General features: G+C 48.2%; 1 protein-coding gene across 4 annotated transcripts in view; it reads right to left on the bottom strand.

Moving 5' to 3' along the window:
- Positions 1 to 5,470, bottom strand: part of CAMKK2 (calcium/calmodulin dependent protein kinase kinase 2) — a gene marked incomplete at its 5' end in the record, with an annotated part of 38,103 nt that extends 32,633 nt beyond the window's left edge. For all 4 annotated transcript variants that reach the window (XM_079718210.1, XM_079718212.1, XM_079718211.1 and 1 more), the window contains 2 exons: positions 557 to 604; positions 5,015 to 5,470. In XM_079718210.1, the coding sequence (XP_079574336.1) occupies positions 557 to 604; positions 5,015 to 5,470 (504 nt within the window). The remainder of the gene's footprint in view (positions 1 to 556; positions 605 to 5,014) is intronic.
- Between the last annotated feature and the right edge of the window lie 12,379 nt (positions 5,471 to 17,849).

Here is a 17,849-nt window from a genome sequence, read left to right as displayed (position 1 = left end):
CCCATTGGCAAAATCCACCCTGTATGTTGTTGGATCTGCAGTTTTTAGAAAGTTTGAATTGGTGGCCAACATTTTAAAACAGGTCAGATATAAAAATCCAGATTCTGATATGGATATGGAGCCACAATCATTTCCATATGTTAACAGTTTGCCACAGTCCTCACCACTCCCTACTGTCTTATACCTAGCATGTTTTCCTCATTTATATTATTCACTTGCTCTCTGTTGGCATTTGAGTTTTTGACCCTTGCAATGATACTGCCCATTGGCTGATATAAAAGCAAAAACAGATGTGAGAGTACCTTAAGGAGAAAAAAAGCCAACACCAATGTTGGTGATATGGAATTTCCCTGGAAGCTTTGTGAGCTTTTGTAGAAACACAGTACGTTGTAAAAACAAAACAAAACAGATGGACCATAAGTGACAAAACCCTCCCCCTCCCAGCCTCATCTCCAAGGACTCCTCTCCCACTCCCAAATCTAGTGGAGTTCCCTCCACAGTATCTGAGACATCCTTGGTAGGTATGGAAAACCAGCCTGGCTCCTGGGATATTTACCTTTCCAATTTCGTCCTTCAGTGTGTACTGATTCAGCTGTACACAATCCTGGAAAATAAGTAGGAACACATAGAATATGACTTGTAAGTTTGCAGCTAGATACATTTTTCACAAACTTAACAAACACCTTAACCAGGACCCAAATCAAGAAAGGGAACATTCCCAGCTCCCCAGAAGCATCTCCTGTACACTGGCCCCTGTCCAGGGTGACCACTATCCTGACTTCTACCAGCACAGCTGTTGTTGGGTTTTTTTTTTTTTTTTTGGCTGTGCCACGCAGCATGTAGGCGCTTAGTTCCCAGACCAGGGATTGAACCCATGCCCCCTGCAGTGGAAGCCTGGAGTCTTAACCACTGGATCACCAGGGAAGCCCCGACCAGCACAGCTTTTGTACATTGTAAGAGCGTAATTATATAGTATGTATTCTTTTAATACCCATTTTAAAGGTTCTTCCCACTTTTAAAAAGTTCATTTATTTACTTTTTAAAAGTTAATTTAAAATTAAACAATAATCCATGACTGTGTTATCCTGTAAAAAATGTAAAGTGATGCAAGAGGAGAAAATCTGAGTGTCCTTAGCACAAACAAAAGTTTCTTAACAGTTTCTCAAAAGTTCTTTTTTGTATTAAAAAAGTGCAAAATATAAAAGGAAACAAATGATAAATTGGATTTCAATCAAAATTAAAATTTTTTCTCTTTGAAACACTACTGAGAAAAAAAAGGTAAGACACAGACTGAGAGAAACTATTTGTAACACTTACAGTGGACAAAAGACTGGTATCGAGAACATACAAAGAACTCTGGGCTTCGCTGGTGGCGTGGTGGTTAAGAATCCGCCTGCCAGTGCAGGGGACACAGGTTCGAGCCCTGGTCGGGGAAGATCCCACATGCCGCGGAGCAACTAAGCCCATGTGCCACAACTACTGAGCCTGCGCTCTAGAGCCCACAAGACACAACTACTGAGCCTGCGCACCTAGAGCCCGTGCTTCACAACAAGAGAAGCCACCGCAATGAGAAGCCTGCACACCACAACGAAGAGTAGCCCCCCTTCGCGACAACGAGAGAAAAGCCCAAGCATAGCAATGAAGATCCAACGCAACCAAAAAAAGGAAAAAAACTTTAAAAATAAAAAAGAACCCCTACAACTCATTAATAAAAAGAAAACACAATTAAAAATGGGCTAAAGATTTGATAAGCTATTTCTCCAAAGAAGGTACACAAATGATCAATAAGCACATGAAAAGATGCTCAACATCATTACTCATCAGGGAAATGCAAATTAAAGCCACACCCACTAAATTGGCTAAAATCAAAAAGACAGACCAAACCAAGTATTGTCAGAATGTAGGGCAAATGAAACTTTCATATGCTATTGGTAGGAATGTAAAATGGTGCAGCCTCTTTGGAAAACAGTTTGGCAGTTTCTTAACAAGCACTTCCCATATGACCCAGCCATTCTACACCTAGGTGTTCACTCAAAAGAAATGAAAACTTGTGTCCATGCAAAGACTTGTATACAAATGTTCCCAACAGCTTTATTAGTAATAGTCAAAAACTGGAAACAATCCAAATGTCCATCAATAGGTAAATGGATAAACAAACTATGGTATATAGCTGTACAATGGAATACTATTTAGCAATTAAAAGGAATGAACTACTAGTATGTGAAAAAATACGGATAAATCACAAAATCATTATGCTATGAAAGAAGCTAAGCTAAAAAAGAGTACATACTAAATGATTCCACTTATATAAAATTCCAGAACTTGTCAGCTAATCTATAATGAAAAAAGGCAGGTCAGCCGCTACCTGGGAAAGGAGAGGTGGGGGAGGGATGCACTGCTGGGTGTGCTGGAAATGTCTGCGGTCTTGATGGGGGTGACGGCTTTATGGACATACAGCACAACTGATCATACTGCACATCTGAAATATGTGCAGTTTATTTCACTTCAATTATACCTCAGTATAGTTAGGCTGAACACGTTAAGTGATACAAGAAGTCAAACTGGGAAAAGAAACACGATAGAAAGCAAAACTTCACGTGTTACAGAGAAGCCCAACATTTCCCTTGAAACCCCTCCCAGGCCCCAATTCTATCCCTCTCCCCGAACCTTGATATCAGTTTGGTGTATAAAGTTCTAGGCCTTTCTCTATGTAAATGCACACATACGTGCATCTGTAGAAAATAGAGTACTGTTTTGGGATGGGGTTGGGGAGGCATAGACGGTGTCACACTAAATCAGTTCTCAACCTCCTTTGACTGGAGTTAGTTCCACGTCAGACCTGCATCTTTGACTTGCTGTGTAACGGGCCCACAGGGCTCTCACCTCACTGGTGGACTTTTTAGTTTGTTTTGTGTTTCTCTCCAGTATTGTTTTCATTCCCCTGAGTCCTGAAGGGATGTGACAGGCAGAGGTGGGGCCCTGCAGAGCTGTCCTAAGGGGTCTCATTGCCTCATAATCTAGCCCCCACGGGCTGCTGAGTTCATGGTCCAAGAATCCACTCTGACCACATCAGCCCCATCTTGCTGCTGCTTTGAGTCAAGTCCTGACTTCACAGCCTGACCTTCAAACCCTCTAAAGCTCTGACCTTGGCAGAGTTGTCTAGTTGCCCACCAAACACCAGTCTCTCCTTTCTTCCTTATAAGTGGAACTCTGCGTGGCAACATTCCAGGCTAGAAAACTTCATTTCCCAGCTTCTCTTACAGCTAAGGTGGCCATGTGCTCTGGCTAGTGGGAGATAAGCAGAAGTTGCTGGGTAGAGCTTGCAGGAAAGAGGACTGACTTAGGAGGCAGACATCTTTTGCCTTTCTTCCCTGCTCCTTCTTCCTGCCTGGAATGGAGCTGTGAAGGCTAGAGCCACAGCAGCCATCTTGAGATCATGAGGTTTTAAGGGCAAAAGCAACAACACAACTACCACACCAATCCCCAATGCCTAGCTCTAGATTTATTTTACATGGTTAAGAAAACCCTATTGTGTTAAAGCCACTGTTGTTGGGAGATGTCTGTTTCTCTAAGCTGACTCATTTCTAACTGATACAAACTTGAACTTGCTCTCCAGCCCTGTTTCCACGGTGCCCCCCATTTGGGGCCCCACACTCCAGTTAACTGAATCCCTGACCTATCCTGAATTCTATGGAAAGGAATATGTTGGTATACATAGCTGGTACTTAGTTGGGTTATGGTAATCATACTTTTAAAACTAAAATACTAGAGGAATGAGACTACCTCTGTCACCTAGGTGGCCTGTGGCTAGTTAATAAAGTAGGAGATGAAACAACAATAACAATTTTTTTTTTAATGGGCTCATGCCTTCTACCTCGGGGCCCTTGCTCATGCCATGCTCACCCCCTGCAGTGAACTCTCAGTGTGTAGTTAAATATCAGCCCCTTTAGAAAGCCATTCCTGATTTCCAGGCGTCCCCCAATAAAATGTACTCCTTCCTTCAACAAATATTTTTGAGCGACTATGCGCCAGGCAGCGTGCTCAGTGCTGGGGACCTTGTGGTGGACAGGACTGTTCCTAACATCCTAGCTGAGGCGGGGGCAGTGGCGGGGAACAGGCAATAAACAACTTAACAAACACACAGATAATCAGATGGTGACAAGTGCTGTGAAGGAAAGTCAACAGGGCAACAGGACAGACAGGGACGGAAGGCTGCTTAGAGGGGTGGAATGCGAGGCCTTTCAGAGGAGGTGATATTTGAGTTGAGACTTGGAAGCCAGATGGAGATGTCCTTGCAAAGATGGTGGGGGGGCGGTGTGGTTCCAAGCAGAGGGAACGGCAAGGGTAAAGGCCTAACGGAGGGAATGAGGAAGACAAAGAAGTGGGTAAGGTTGGAGCTCTGTGAGTTGGCAGCACAAAGGTAGGAGATGGGGCAGGAGGTGGGGCAGGGGCGGACCAGGCCCTGTGAACCCTGCTGGGGATCTGAGTTCCAACCCACCTTCCAGAAGCTTATGGTAAAGATCAAGTGAGAAGTGCAGGTACAGTGCTGAGGGCAGTGCCTGGGAAGGCAAACAGTCAGCAACTGGGGCCGTGCTGTTTGTCAGGGTGTGAGGCCTCTCACTGACCCACCATCCCCATTTCAGAGTCCCCAGCACAACTTCCAACTGCCAGCACGTGCATCTCTTTGTGAGAGGCTCTGTCTGTCCCAGAGATGCTCTGCCCACACTCAGGGACTGCCAGCAGTTGGTGTAACAGGCCCAGCCCTGTTAACACCAGGTGGAATAACTGGCCCTCAGGTGGAATAACTCTGGGGCTCATGTCCTACACTGTCTCCCAGGGCTGCCCAGAGATGGAGGCCCGGTTGCCCACAGTGGTAACTGGCTCCAACATGCACCCTTTACTGGGGTCACCTCCCCAATCAACTGGCTGCGCTGGAATCCTTCTGGGGGAGCCCAACCTAACGCGGAGACATTCCAAGCGCGGGGCAGGGCACCAGGGGCCGCTGCTCACATACCTGCATCCCGGTGATGGAGACGTGGTGCGACTCCACCGTGGGCCTCCGGGGCAGCCGCGGCGAGGACTGCGGAGAGCCCAGGGGCGAAAGGGTCAGGGCCGGGTAGACGCAGCGCCCATTCGCATCCAGCAGGGACCGCTCCTGCAGAGAGAGCTTGCGACTGGAGAGGTGGGGCCGGGCCTGGGACCCGGAGACGTCGAGGGGGACCTCTCCGCCAGGGGCCTCCAGGGGCCGGTCCCGGGCCAGGCCGACGTCCGCAGCACAGGCCGGCTCGCACTCAGTGACCACGATGAAGGACTCCATGCCCAGATGGATGCTCAGGGACGAGAGGCCCCGCAGGGCTTCACAGGGCTTCTGGCCTTCGCTGCTGTTGCTGCTGCTGCCGCTCCCGCCCCCCAGCTCATCCTGGGGGGCGGCCCGGTCGCTACTGGGCTGGCTAGAGACGCATGATGACATGGTGCATGTGCCGACCTCATGCGACACACACGTGCCCGGGCACTCCCATCCGGCAGCGGCACCACCTGCAGAGAGAGGAAGGGTCACCTGCCCCCATCCTGTGCGGCAGGGAAGGGGGTCTCTCCTGCTGGGCCAGACTGGTGCCTCATTCCTGCTTTGAGTCGCCGTCCTTGAAAAAAATATCTTGCAAAACACATTGTGGGGCTTCCCTGGTGGCGCAGTGGTTGAGAGTCCGCCTGCCGATGCAGGGGAGGCGGGTTCGTGCCCCGGTCTGGGAGGATCCCACGTGCCGCGGAGCGGCTGGGCCCGTGGGCCGTGGCCGCTGGGCCTGTGCGTCCGGAGCCTGTGCTCCGCAACGGGAGAGGCCACAACAGTGAGAGGCCCACATACCACAAAAAAAAAAAAAAAAAAAAAAAAAAAACCACATTGTGATCTGAAATCTTTTGCGTCTATATAGAAGAGCTTACTCCACATTTCCTCACTGTATCCTATTTTTTTAATTGATGTATAGTTGATTTACAACGCTGTGTTAGTTTCTGCTGTATAGCAAAGTGATTCAGTTATACATATGTATACATTGTTTTATATTCTTTTCCATTATGATTTATCACAGGATATTGAATATAGTTCCCTGTGCTATACAGTAGGACCCTGTTGTTTCACATTTCCTCATCTTAAAAGCCCCTCCTCACATAAACAAGAATCCCAAATTCAATTCCTGTAGAAACCAAGTATGAGAAAACCCCAAAATAGAGCACCCATGCCTCCTACAAAGGTGGCAGCTGGGGCTGCCCTGGTGGCGCAGTGGTTGGGAGTCCGCCTGCCGATGCAGGGGACACGGGTTCGTGCCCCGGTCCGGGAGGATCCCACATGCCGCGGAGCGGCTGGGCCCATGAGCCATGGCCGCTGAGCCTGTGCGTCTGGAGCCTGTGCTCCACAATGGGAGAGGCCACAACAGTGAGAGGCCTGCGTACCACAAAAAAAAAAAAAAAAAAAAAAAAAGGTGGCAGCTACTTCCAGCTCAAGCCAATTATTGTTAAACAGGGATTGGGGCATAGAATTGTCTGGTTATCTCCCCCAACCCCCCCTTTTTTTTTTTTTTTTCAAGAGAAGCCCTAAAGCCAGGATGTTAAGTGAGATCTCTTGATTTTTTTTTTAATTAGCAATTATTTTAAATATTTTTAAATGCTGGGCAGGCCAAATGAAACACTTCCACATGGTGACCTCTAGGCTGCATCCCTTCACAATAGCAATGATTCAGACAGCTCTTTACAGTTTATAAAATATCTTCCACACCTCAGAATAATTTCACAAGCACCCTAGCTTGTTGGTTTGCCATTATACCCTCATTTTTAAATAGTTAATTTTATGTTATGTGAATTAAAAGAAAAAAAGATTGACACACTCCCTTAGACTGTCAATTCCTTCTGTCTCTGGGACAGAATATTAACCTTCGGTTTGTATGTTTGACAAATTCTGCTGGACAAATGTCACAGGTACCCCTGGAATTCAGGGAGTATATCCACAGATGCAGACAGTGGCAGCTCTGTGCTGATCACTCATGTCACAAAGGTGCCAGGAAAACAGTGAGGGCTGGGTAGAGAGGTTTTATGAATGAATAAAATGATATCTCTTTAAGACACTGGGTGGCAGTGGGGGGATACAGAGGAAAGTAAAGATGGGAGCAGAAAGCCAGTGCTTCCTGGAGGGCTTGGTTGAGGGGCAGAGAAATGCTACCCGCCTGCTTGGGACAGTCCTGCAATAAGTATTTATGGAATAGCTTCTATGTATGCAATCTGGACCATGACGTGGGCAGATGGGGTCCCTTGTGGAGCAGGGAAAGATCAATGGGAAAGGCACTAAGGAACTAACAACAGCATGCCAGCCCAGACATGGCACAATTTTTGAACACAGAGTACAGTGTAAAGGAATAACAAAGTACCCAGTCATGTGACAAGATGCTCAGCCTCAGTTATAGTAAGAGAAGTGCAACTTCAAACTACAACGAGGGCTTCCCTGGTGGCGCAGTGGTTGAGAGTCCACCTGCCGATGCAGGGGACACGGGTTCGTGCCCCAGTCCGGGAAGATCCCACATGCCGTGGAGCGGCTGGGCCCGTGAGCCATGGCCGCTGAGCCTGCGCATCCGGAGCCTGTGCTCTGCAACGGGAGAGGCCACAACAGTGAGAGGCCCGCGTACCGCAAAAAAAAAAAAACCAAAAACAAACTACAACGAAATGGTTTGGTGGATCCTCAAAAGGTTAAATGTAGAATTATCATTTGACTCAGCAATTCCTCTTCTAGGTATATATATCCCCAAAAGAATTGAAAGCAGGGATTCAAACAGATACTTATACACCCATGTTCACAGCAGCATTATTCACAATAGCCAAAAGGTAGAAATGTCCCAAGTTTCCATCAATGGAAGAATAGATAAACAGAATGTGGTCTATTTATACAACAGAACACTATTCAGCTATAGAAAGGAATAAAGTTCTGACACATGCTACAACATGGATGAGCCTTGAAAACATGCTAAGTGAAACACGCCAAATATTAAAGGACAAATACTGTATGACTTCACTTATAGAATAGGCAAATTCATAGAGACAGAAATTTTAGAATAGAGGTTACCAGAGACCGGGGGAGAGGGAAGCAGGGAGTCATTGCTTAAGAGTTTCTATTTGGGGTGACGAAAAAGTTCTGGAAATGGATAGTGGTGATGGCTGCACAACATTCTGAATGGAAACAGTGCCATTGAATTGTACATCTAAAAGTGGTTAAAATGGTAAATTTTATGTGATATATATTTTACCAAAATTAAAATAATAATAATAAAGCTACAATGAAATATCTTTTTTCCAACTATCGGATTGGCAAAGACAAAAAATATAATAACGGCACTATTTTGATGAGGCTATGGGCAGTATGAATTAGTATCACCTTTATGAAGGGAAATTCACCAATATCTAACAAAATTCCAAATGCACATACCTTTGACTTAACAATTCTGCACCTGGGAGTAATTTACCTTAAAGACAATCTCACAGATAAAAAAAAATGATACACGTACAAAATTATTTTGGTAGTGTGGTTTGAAATGACTATCCACAGGGGACTGAGTAAATAAAATGAGGTACATGTAGCCCAGGAGAAAATCATGCATTTATTTTAAAAGAGGTGACTCTGTACATCCTAATGTGAATTATCTCCAAGACACACTGTTACATGGAAAAAACCAAGGCATTCGGATGCTGATGTTGGCATAGGGGGAAAAGGGCCATACGTGCATACATAATCATATGCAGAGCATATTTCTGGAAAGATACACAAGAAAATGATAAGAGTGGCCTCAAGAGAAGATAACCGGTTTGCAGAAGTGGGGGGGGCAGGGTGGGAGGGACCTTTCACTGATTTACTTTTACTTTTGTAAAAGTAAGTGTGCAAAGAGTAACTATTCAGAAATGAATTTTTAAAAGAAAGCAACTGTAACCACAATAGGAGTTAGGATGATCAGGCCCGAGTGCTACCTCTGGGGCACGAGGCAGAGGGAGAGAGCAGTTGGCTCTATCTCCTAACCCTTTATCCCACTCTGACTGTATCTGAGAAAGAAATCATTAAATGTGTCCCTGTCTTGGCTTCCTCATCCGTGAAAGAATATAACCCAAGTTCAATGTTCTCCATGGTCTCAGCTGCTGTTCCTTTACATATCCTTTTTATAATCCTTATTTCCCAGGAGAGGAAAAGCAGGGTCCCTGAAGTTCGACTGCCTGGGGCCACAGCCTCAGTTTTCTCTTCTATAAAAGGGGCACTCACCCGAGAGTCATGAGGACTAACTGAACTAAGAACTCAGTATTCATGTCTGGTGCATGGTTAAGTGCTCAAAAAGCTCTTCTTTCAACAAATACTTCCTGAATGCCTACTACCTGCCAGGCTATGCTCCAGAATGATCCTCCTCCTGGGTGTGCTCTGTAGCCCTGGCAGCGTGGGCCTGCCTCCTCTCCACTGGCCCGTTCTCCCTCCCAGAGCCACCTCTGACATGGCTGCAGAGTTCCTGAAAAGAAAACTAGTCTGGCAGCACCTGAGACAGTTAATGGAGAATTTTTCTTCTTGCCAGCAGAAAAACAATTGCTTATCGATCGCCACTCCAGGCCAAGGACACCAAGCCATCCACCCCCGGCAAAGCTGCATTTAATCAGTCTCCTTGACGAGTTGGCATCTGGCTCCGTGCCTTGGCCCTTGAGGCCTGGAGGAGAAAGGAGAGAAAAAATGCACTGGCTGGCTCTGAGGCAGAGGTGCGGGCCCCTGTGCTGGAGGGATAGGTGTGTTCAGGTCTCAGGAAAGAGCCTCAAGGGACACAGACCTCAGTGCCTCGAGGCCACCTGGAGGCCCCTCACTGGTCTGCAGCAGGCTTGGCAGACTTAGCCATTCAGCACCACTGACCCCACAGACTCCAAGCCAGAATCTGACCGTTTTTGAGGGCACAGATCCTATGAGGTCACACACCTTTTAAGGATCTGTTGAAAGCTACCAACACTCCCAGGAGAAGAAAAATCATACAAAAAGACAATGGTTTGCATTATAACAGCTACCATCCAACTGAGCATTTCTTCACCAAACATTGAAACAGCTCGGCCTGGGTCATTTAATCCTCACAGGCCCTCTGCGAGGGAGGGACAGCTAAGCATTCAGTTTTGGGGGGACCGAGGTTTGACGAAATTCCAAAAGCTCCCTCCCCGAGCCTCCTGCCCCAACCCATGGGTCCTTCCCCAGGCCCTGAAGCCTCCCCACCGCCCTTGGCTGGCAGCCCCGAGCTCCCCTCCCTCCCCTCTCACAGGCAGCTCCGTGGAGGACCAGACCCTTCCTGGAGCAGAAAAACCCGGCTCCAGGCCAGAACGAAGGGAGCGCTCATTCCTCTGCCAGGAAGCCAAGTGCGAGAGCGGCCTCCAGGAAACACAGTCCCGTATCCTGGGGGCATTTTCCAACTTGTGCCTGCTTACCAAATGCCGAGCCACCACCACGGGAGCTGCAGCACAGCAAGTAGCCAGTGAGTGGGCCCGTGACATGCCCTGACCCATGATACACCCTTTGCATGGTCCCCTGAGGTACCGGGCAACACAGGACAACAAAGAGGCCCAAAATAGCTGTGAGGATCCTGCCAAGGCCAGGGACAATGTCCTCCCTGGGATAACAAGCTTGGCCAGCCACATCTTCTCTCACCTGGGGAAACTGAGGCCCGGGGAGGCCCTAAAGGAAACTCACTCACCCATTTGTTCCTTCCACGAGTAATTACTGGGGACCTACTATGTGCCAGATAAACAAAACTGATGTGATTTCTGAAAAGTAGGGGCACAAGTGACTCTATAAGCACAAACGGGAGGAGAAAACCAGGATGAGATAAAAAAGAACAACGCAGGGACCCAGGGGAGATCTGAATGGGAGGGGGTGAGTCAAGGAAGGCCTCACTTGGGGAAATTATATTTAGGCTGAGACCTACAGGGTGAGTAGGTGCTAAGGGGGCGGGAACTTGCTCCAGGAGGAGGAAACACATTCTGAGAAGGCCTCGCAGCAGGAAAGAGGTGGGAGAGCGGAGAGAACAGAAAGAAGACTCCTGGGATCGAACGAGGCTGGGAAGCGGGTGAGGGTGGGTGGGCATGCTGGAGGGGCCAGAGCACAAGAGCTTTGCAGGAAGCTGATGAGAGCAGGAGGGGGGTCCCAGGCAAAGCCATAGGGACCCCACTCGGTACCTGTTATGGGTTGTGGAATTGTGACCCCAAAAAAGATATGCTGGAGTCCTAATGCAATATGACTGGTGTCCTTATAAAAAGAGGGAAATCTGGGCTTCCCTGGTGGCGCAGTGGTTGAGAGCCCGCCTGCCGATGCAGGGGACACGGGTTCGTGCCCCGGTCTGGGAAGGTCCCACATGCCGCGGAGCGGCTGGGCCCGTGAGCCATGGCCGCTGAGCCTGCGCGTCCGGAGCCTGTGCTCCGCAACGGGAGAGGCCACAACAGTGAGAGGCCCGCATACCACAAAAAAAAAAAAAAAAAAAAAAAGAGGGAAATCTGGACAGATCCGCACACAGGGAGAACACCATGAGAACGTGAAGGCAGAGGTTGGGGTCCTGCACCTACAAGCCAAGGAACGCCAGATTGCCAGCAGCCATCAGACGCCAGGAGACAGACATGGACCAGATTCTCCTTCATGACCCTTGGAAGGAACCAACCCTACCAACACCTTGGTCTCGGACTTCTGGCCTCCAGAACTGTGAGATAATACATTTCTGTGGTTTAAGCTGCCCAGTTAGCGGTACTTTGTCAAGGCAATCCCAGCAAACTAACACAGCTCCCCTCCCAACCACAGAAGCCTGCCGCCCCAGGGGCCACGGATTCAGAGGGTGTTTCCCAATACTTAAGTGGGAGACCTGGGAGGCTCAGTTGTACAGCCGATGCAGCGCTGAGGCTTGACACCAGCTGGAATATTCCAGATTTGGGGCCTTGGCCCAAACAAGCAGTCGTATCAGATTCAGGGACACAGACTCTTACAACTGTCTTGCCTTGCATATTCTTTAGTTTAGAGGCACTGAAACTGATTGTCTCCCCAGAGACAAGGGCCCTTCCTTGGCAGAGGGCACGAGGGATAGTGCTTGCTTTATTTTATCTATCTATCTATCTATCTATCTATCTGTCTATGCCACACCACAAGGCTTGCAGGATCTTAGTTCCCTAACCAGGGATTGAACCCAGGCCCTCGGCAGTGAAAGCACCAAGTCCTAACCACTGGACAACCAGGGAACTCTGATAGTGCTGGCTTTAGTGGGCACAGACCCCATCCCATCACAGTCCCTGGAGCAAACAGTCCCTATCGTGTGACATCTGGCCACTGATGTATTTTGCTTGGCCTACACTGTATTTAAAACTATTTGAATGAGATGCCAACATTTTAGAGCCAGGAAGAGTTCAGATAAAAATCAAAATTTCTAGAGTCTCTTGAAGAACTGGACACTGATAGCACTGGACCTGTATTCACTCCTGGCAACAACTCCCTGAAGCTTTGGACAGGAGATATGCTCGCCGGCATGCCACAGTCCTCACTGCTTCCCCTCATCTCCCCAGCGCCAAGGACAGGCTGAGTGCCCTATTACATGTCCTTCCCTTTTCTACCTCTCATGACCTATCTCACCCCTACAGGCCCTACTTTGAGATGCACTGGATATTAGTGCTATAATATCAGTGGTCACCTGTTCCAACAATTTCATTTCACCAATAAGAAAATGAAGGCTCAGAAAGGTTTACTAATTTGTCCAAAGTTATGCAGTGGTTCCAGGTAGAGCTACAATTGGTCTGAGTTTTTCAGAAAGGGGCTAAAAATTAACAGGTACAGCCTTGCAATGTCCACATGTTGTATCCGGAATGAAGTCCAGGCTGAGCCAAAATCTCTAACAAAGGGAAATATCTAGCCCATTCCTCTGGCTCCAACCTGTGTGAGAGGGGAGAGTGTGAAGGCTCAGTGTCTTACAGCATTCAGGAGAGACGTGCATGGGCACAGAGACATCGATTTGACTTAACTTGTGAGAGCCGTGCCTTTGCCTTTTTGTTTGCTGCTGGACTCCAGGACCTAGAACTTTCTAGAACACTGCCGGCACTCAATAGATATTGGCTAGAGGTCATTATTTATTTCATTCATCCCAAGGCCACTCACAAGGTCAGACGCTTTCTTTAGCTGGCCTAGAGTCTATGTTCCTTTCGTCTGATAACAGCAGCCTGATTTATGTCCGGAACCCATCCTTCTGTGTGAAAGGTGACTCCACGGAGCTGTCCGTGCCATCAGCTTCAGGGGTTCCACTACGACTCAAGTCTGGTTAACTGGGCATTGATTGCTCTGGTCAAGTGATTGTTTCAAGAGTAGATGTGTGGGGCTTCCCTGGTGGCGCAGTGGTTAAGAATCTGCCTGCCAGTGCAGGGGACACGGGCTCGAGCCCTGGTCTGGGAAGATCCTACATGCCGCGGAGCAACTAAGCCTGTGCACCACAACTACTGAGTCTACACTCTAGAGCCCGCGAGCCACAACTACTGAGCCCGTGTGCCACAACTACTGAAGCCCACACGCCGAGAGCCGGTGCTCTGCAACAAGAGAAGCCACCGCAACGAGAAGCTTGCGCATGGCAACGAAGAGTAACCCTCCCTCGCCACAACCAGAGAAAAGCCCGCATGCAGCAACAAAGACCCAACGCAGCCAAAAATAAAATAAATACATTTACTTAAAAAAAGAAGAGTAAATGTGTGACCCAAGTCAGTCTACTAAGTTTTATTCTAGGATTCTGTGGAAGTATTAAGGATGCCTCTTTCTGTGGAACATAGAGCAATGAAGTTGTACTTCTAGAGTTACCAGGGGCTTGGGAGAACCCTGCCTTAGAATGAAGTTGACAGAGAGAGAAGAGAGCCAACAGATAGAAAAGAACTAAAACTGGAGACATTGCATGGGCACCTGGATCCAGCCATGCCTGAAGCCTACCTACCTCAGGAGTTTTTAAACTACATGAGCCAATAAACTACCATTTTTGCTTAAGTTAGTTTGCAGTTGGTTTTCTGTCATTTACAATCAAAGGTCCTAACGGACAGATGACACAGAGCTGATTGACAGAAAAGCTTTTCCACTAAGCTCCCTGCCAGATGATAAGTTCCCTACACCTTAAGGCTCCCAACTAGGCCAAACTGGTGGGCAGCTGCAACTCCCCTGACAGCCTTCACCTTGATGGTCTGGCAGAAACAGGAACTTCCAAACTCCTTTTTAATTTCTTTCTTTTTTTTAAATTTTAAAGGAAAAAAAATCAAAAACAGGGAAGGAAAGAGCTTAAGAATAGGATGAAATGAAGGGAAGAAACTGACTAGTACTTTTCACACAAGAATCACATCACTACAGTGGCAGCCATAGTAGTTGTAGATACAGTAACAGTGATGACTAGTCTTCTTTATTGCTGGCCAAGTGCCAGGTGCTATTCTAAGCACCTTGCATGTATCACCTCATTTAACCATCACAATAAACTTATGAGTTAGTTACTATTATCATGATCTCACCAATGAGGAAACTGAGGCACAGAGAGTCTGAGTGACTTGCCCCAAATCACATAGCAGTTTGGGAGGGCATAGGTGTGAAATCAAAGGCTCCTAGAAAGGGGGGCACATCGTGATCAGGGGTACAGCCCTTCTCCTTAGCTGGTGACCTTGAGGATAACAATACCTACCTCACCTACCACACAGGCCCCTGCACACAGCAAATGCTCCCTAAACAGAAGCTGTTGCCAAGAAAGCACTTCAACGGCTATCAAGTTCAAGCCCCTCAATTGGCTTTAATTTATATTAAAATAAAATTTTTGTTTCTAATCACAACCTGCCAACTTAACTCTTTTCATCTTCCCTTCTAATTCGTATCCATATGCATCACTTTCTACAAAATTAAAAGCAAAGTGTGGGGGCTTCCCTGGTGGCGCAGTGGTTGAGAGTCCGCCTGCCGATGCAGGGGACACGGGTTCGTGCCCCGGTCCGGGAGGATCCCACATGGCGCGGAGCGGCTGGGCCCGTGAGCCATGGCCGCTGAGCCTGTGCGTCCGGAGCCTGTGCTCCACAGCGGGAGAGGCCACAACAGTGAGAGGCCCGCGTACCGCAAAAAAAAAAAAAAAAAAAAAAAAAAAAACCCAAAAGCAAAGTGTGCATATAATTTCGCATCCTTGCTTATTTGTGTCACAAGAATTTTGCACGCACTCTCACAGCTTTCATAATCAACACACTAGGGCTCCAGAAGGAGTGGCTGAGACCCAGGGAGGTGAGATGACCTCTCCCAGGCAGCCCAGCAGGTTCTAGGCTAGGCCAGGGCATGACCTCTGACCCCTGCAGTGTCCCCTTCAGCCCTGGATGCTGGCGGAGGAGCAAGAAGCTCCACTGCCTTAAGAGTTCCTAGGCAGCTACTGTTGGGTCAATAATGAAGTATCACGAAGAAGCGGCCCCCATCACACACCCGGTACCTAAAGCCAGGTGTGCACAGGAGGCCCCTGACTTGAAGAGCCAGTAAGTGTGAATGGGTGAGTGTGGATGTGGATGTTGGGGGTATTTAGAAAAGGGAGGTGGGGACCATGATACTTCCTTCCTCTTCTCCTACTGAATCCTTCCCAGTCTTTCACTGAACCTAAGGAAGAGGCTGGGAAACAACTGAAATTTCAATTTTTAATGAAAAGAAAAAGACTTTGACTCCAACATTCTGTAGCTTGACAAATCAGAGAGGGAGGGGGCTGGCTGGGAATCCACAGGCATCCGGGCCTCGCCTACTCACAGCCCTTCTCCTCCGTCTTCCCTGCTGTTCGGAGGTGATGCTAAATCTAGCTGCTCCCTCCCCGGCCTCCAGCACAAAGCAACCCCAGGCAGGGCCAAAGAGGGGCCGGGAGCTGGCTCTCGGGGTCCAACCCTGTCCCCGACACCTGTACCCAGAGGGCAGGAGAACTGTCTGGGAAGAATCTAAATAAAATCTCTTTCTGCCAGAGGCCTTAACGGCAAAATCCCAAAGTAGCTTTAGAAACCCATAAGGGAGGTGTCCTTTCCTCCACACCCTGCCCACCACCCAAACCACTGGTTCCCCATTTAAACTTCTCCAGCAGAGGCTTATCTCAGCCACCTCCCACAACGTCCCTTCCCCACCCACTCCCACGCACTTCCTACCTCATGCCCAAGCAGAGGGGCAAGACCTTGGCCTCTCCCCCCATTTCCTTGGGGGACCATCAGTCACTCCTCTCCAGGTTGGAATTAGCATTTTTATCTCTGCAACCGCCATCTCTCAACTATTTACAGAAGCCAACGGGATAAAAAGGGACAACATAAAAATAGTTGCTCAGCAGCTTTCTGGATGGGGTGAGGGTAAGGGCACAACAGACTCTTCCAATTTTCTTTCTCTCCTTTTCAAAAGGGAAAAATGCTAGAATTGTTCATCTTTTCCAAAGCGATCCCCAACAGCTCCAGACCCCTCACCCGGGAGCTCCTTAGGGACAAGGACCAAGTCCCAGTGTTCCTCGGTTCCCAGGGCAGGGCTTGTCACCAGCCCCTCCCAAAAGTGTGGGTTCAGTGAAAGATCATCAGGGTTCCAGAGCCAGCGGCCTGCTGTGTCCCATTTCCATCACCTCCTGGTTCTCCTTCCAGCTGTCCAAACCCATGAGCCAGTCAAAAACAAAACAAGGGGCTTCCCTGGTGGCGCAGTGGTTGGGAGTCCGCCTGCCGATGCAGGCGACGCGGGTTCGTGCCCCGGTCCGGGAGGATCCCACATGCCACGGAGCGGCTGGGCCCGTGAGCCATGGCCTCTGAGCCTGCGCGTCCAGAGCCTGTGCTCCGCAACGGGAGAGGCCACAACAGTGAGAGGCCCGCGTACCGCAAAACAAAACAAAACTTTGGGTTTTTTCTCTATCCTTAAAATGGTTCATAACTGAGGGGGAAAATTCAGCAGCAACAGTACGCACATGACTGAAACTGAAAATACTGGCAGCTAAAATAATTCCTTCACCATTTTGGTCACTAGCATGCCCCAGCAGGGAATGCCAGAGCCAGAAGTCTTCCCTATGAAGTCTAACAGCGCTCACCTCCTTTTAAATATGCCCCTCTTTTTGGTTTTATCAGGGAAGGGATCCAATCAGGGAAGAAAGAAAAAATAATCATTCAAAATCTTATTTTCCTGAGAGCACAAGCATTTGGAAATTATTTCCACACCATAACCTCCTGGAGAATGCGGATTCCACCCCATGAGAGAATGGGCTTCATTTGGCATCATAAGGAGGCCGAGGGAGACCTGAGAGCTCAGGATTAGAAGGTAAGTCAGGAAACTATACAGATCTCAGCGGACTTGGGCCTTGATTTTCTCAGCTGTAAAATGAAGCTGCAGCAACCTACCTAAAGGGCAGCTGTAGAGTCAATCTTCTATAACAGTGCCCAGCACACAACATGGCTCATAGGCGACGCTCTCTCTAAAAAGACCATGTTCTCCCTTCCTCTCTGCCCTCCACTTTTCCCAGCCGTCAAATGGGAGGGGTTGAGGGGCTGGAATTTTCTAGACTTCCTCCTAGTTCAGTTTTCACGCTGCTCCATTTCCACGTCCTTGGTGGGCATTCCTGGCAAAGCTATCAGGAGACTGAGTTTTGACTCCATGCCTGGCCACAGGGTTCAAGCACCAACTGTCTGGTGAGGGCTTCTCTACTTTATGCATTTACTTCCCTGGAAAAAGGTCTCACAAAACATATACCAATAAAATCACATGGGACCTATATTTAACAAATCATGACCGAAAAGAATGAAACTGAATGAAATCCAGGCTCTCCCTGAAAATCACACTTGTAATACCTGTGAGGTGATCT

Source organism: Hyperoodon ampullatus (assembly GCF_949752795.1).
Source record: "Hyperoodon ampullatus genome assembly, chromosome: 13".
Taxonomy (NCBI): Eukaryota; Metazoa; Chordata; class Mammalia; order Artiodactyla; family Ziphiidae; genus Hyperoodon; species Hyperoodon ampullatus.
Note: the sequence above shows the minus strand (reverse complement) of the source record. Positions and strands in the feature narration are given on the sequence as shown.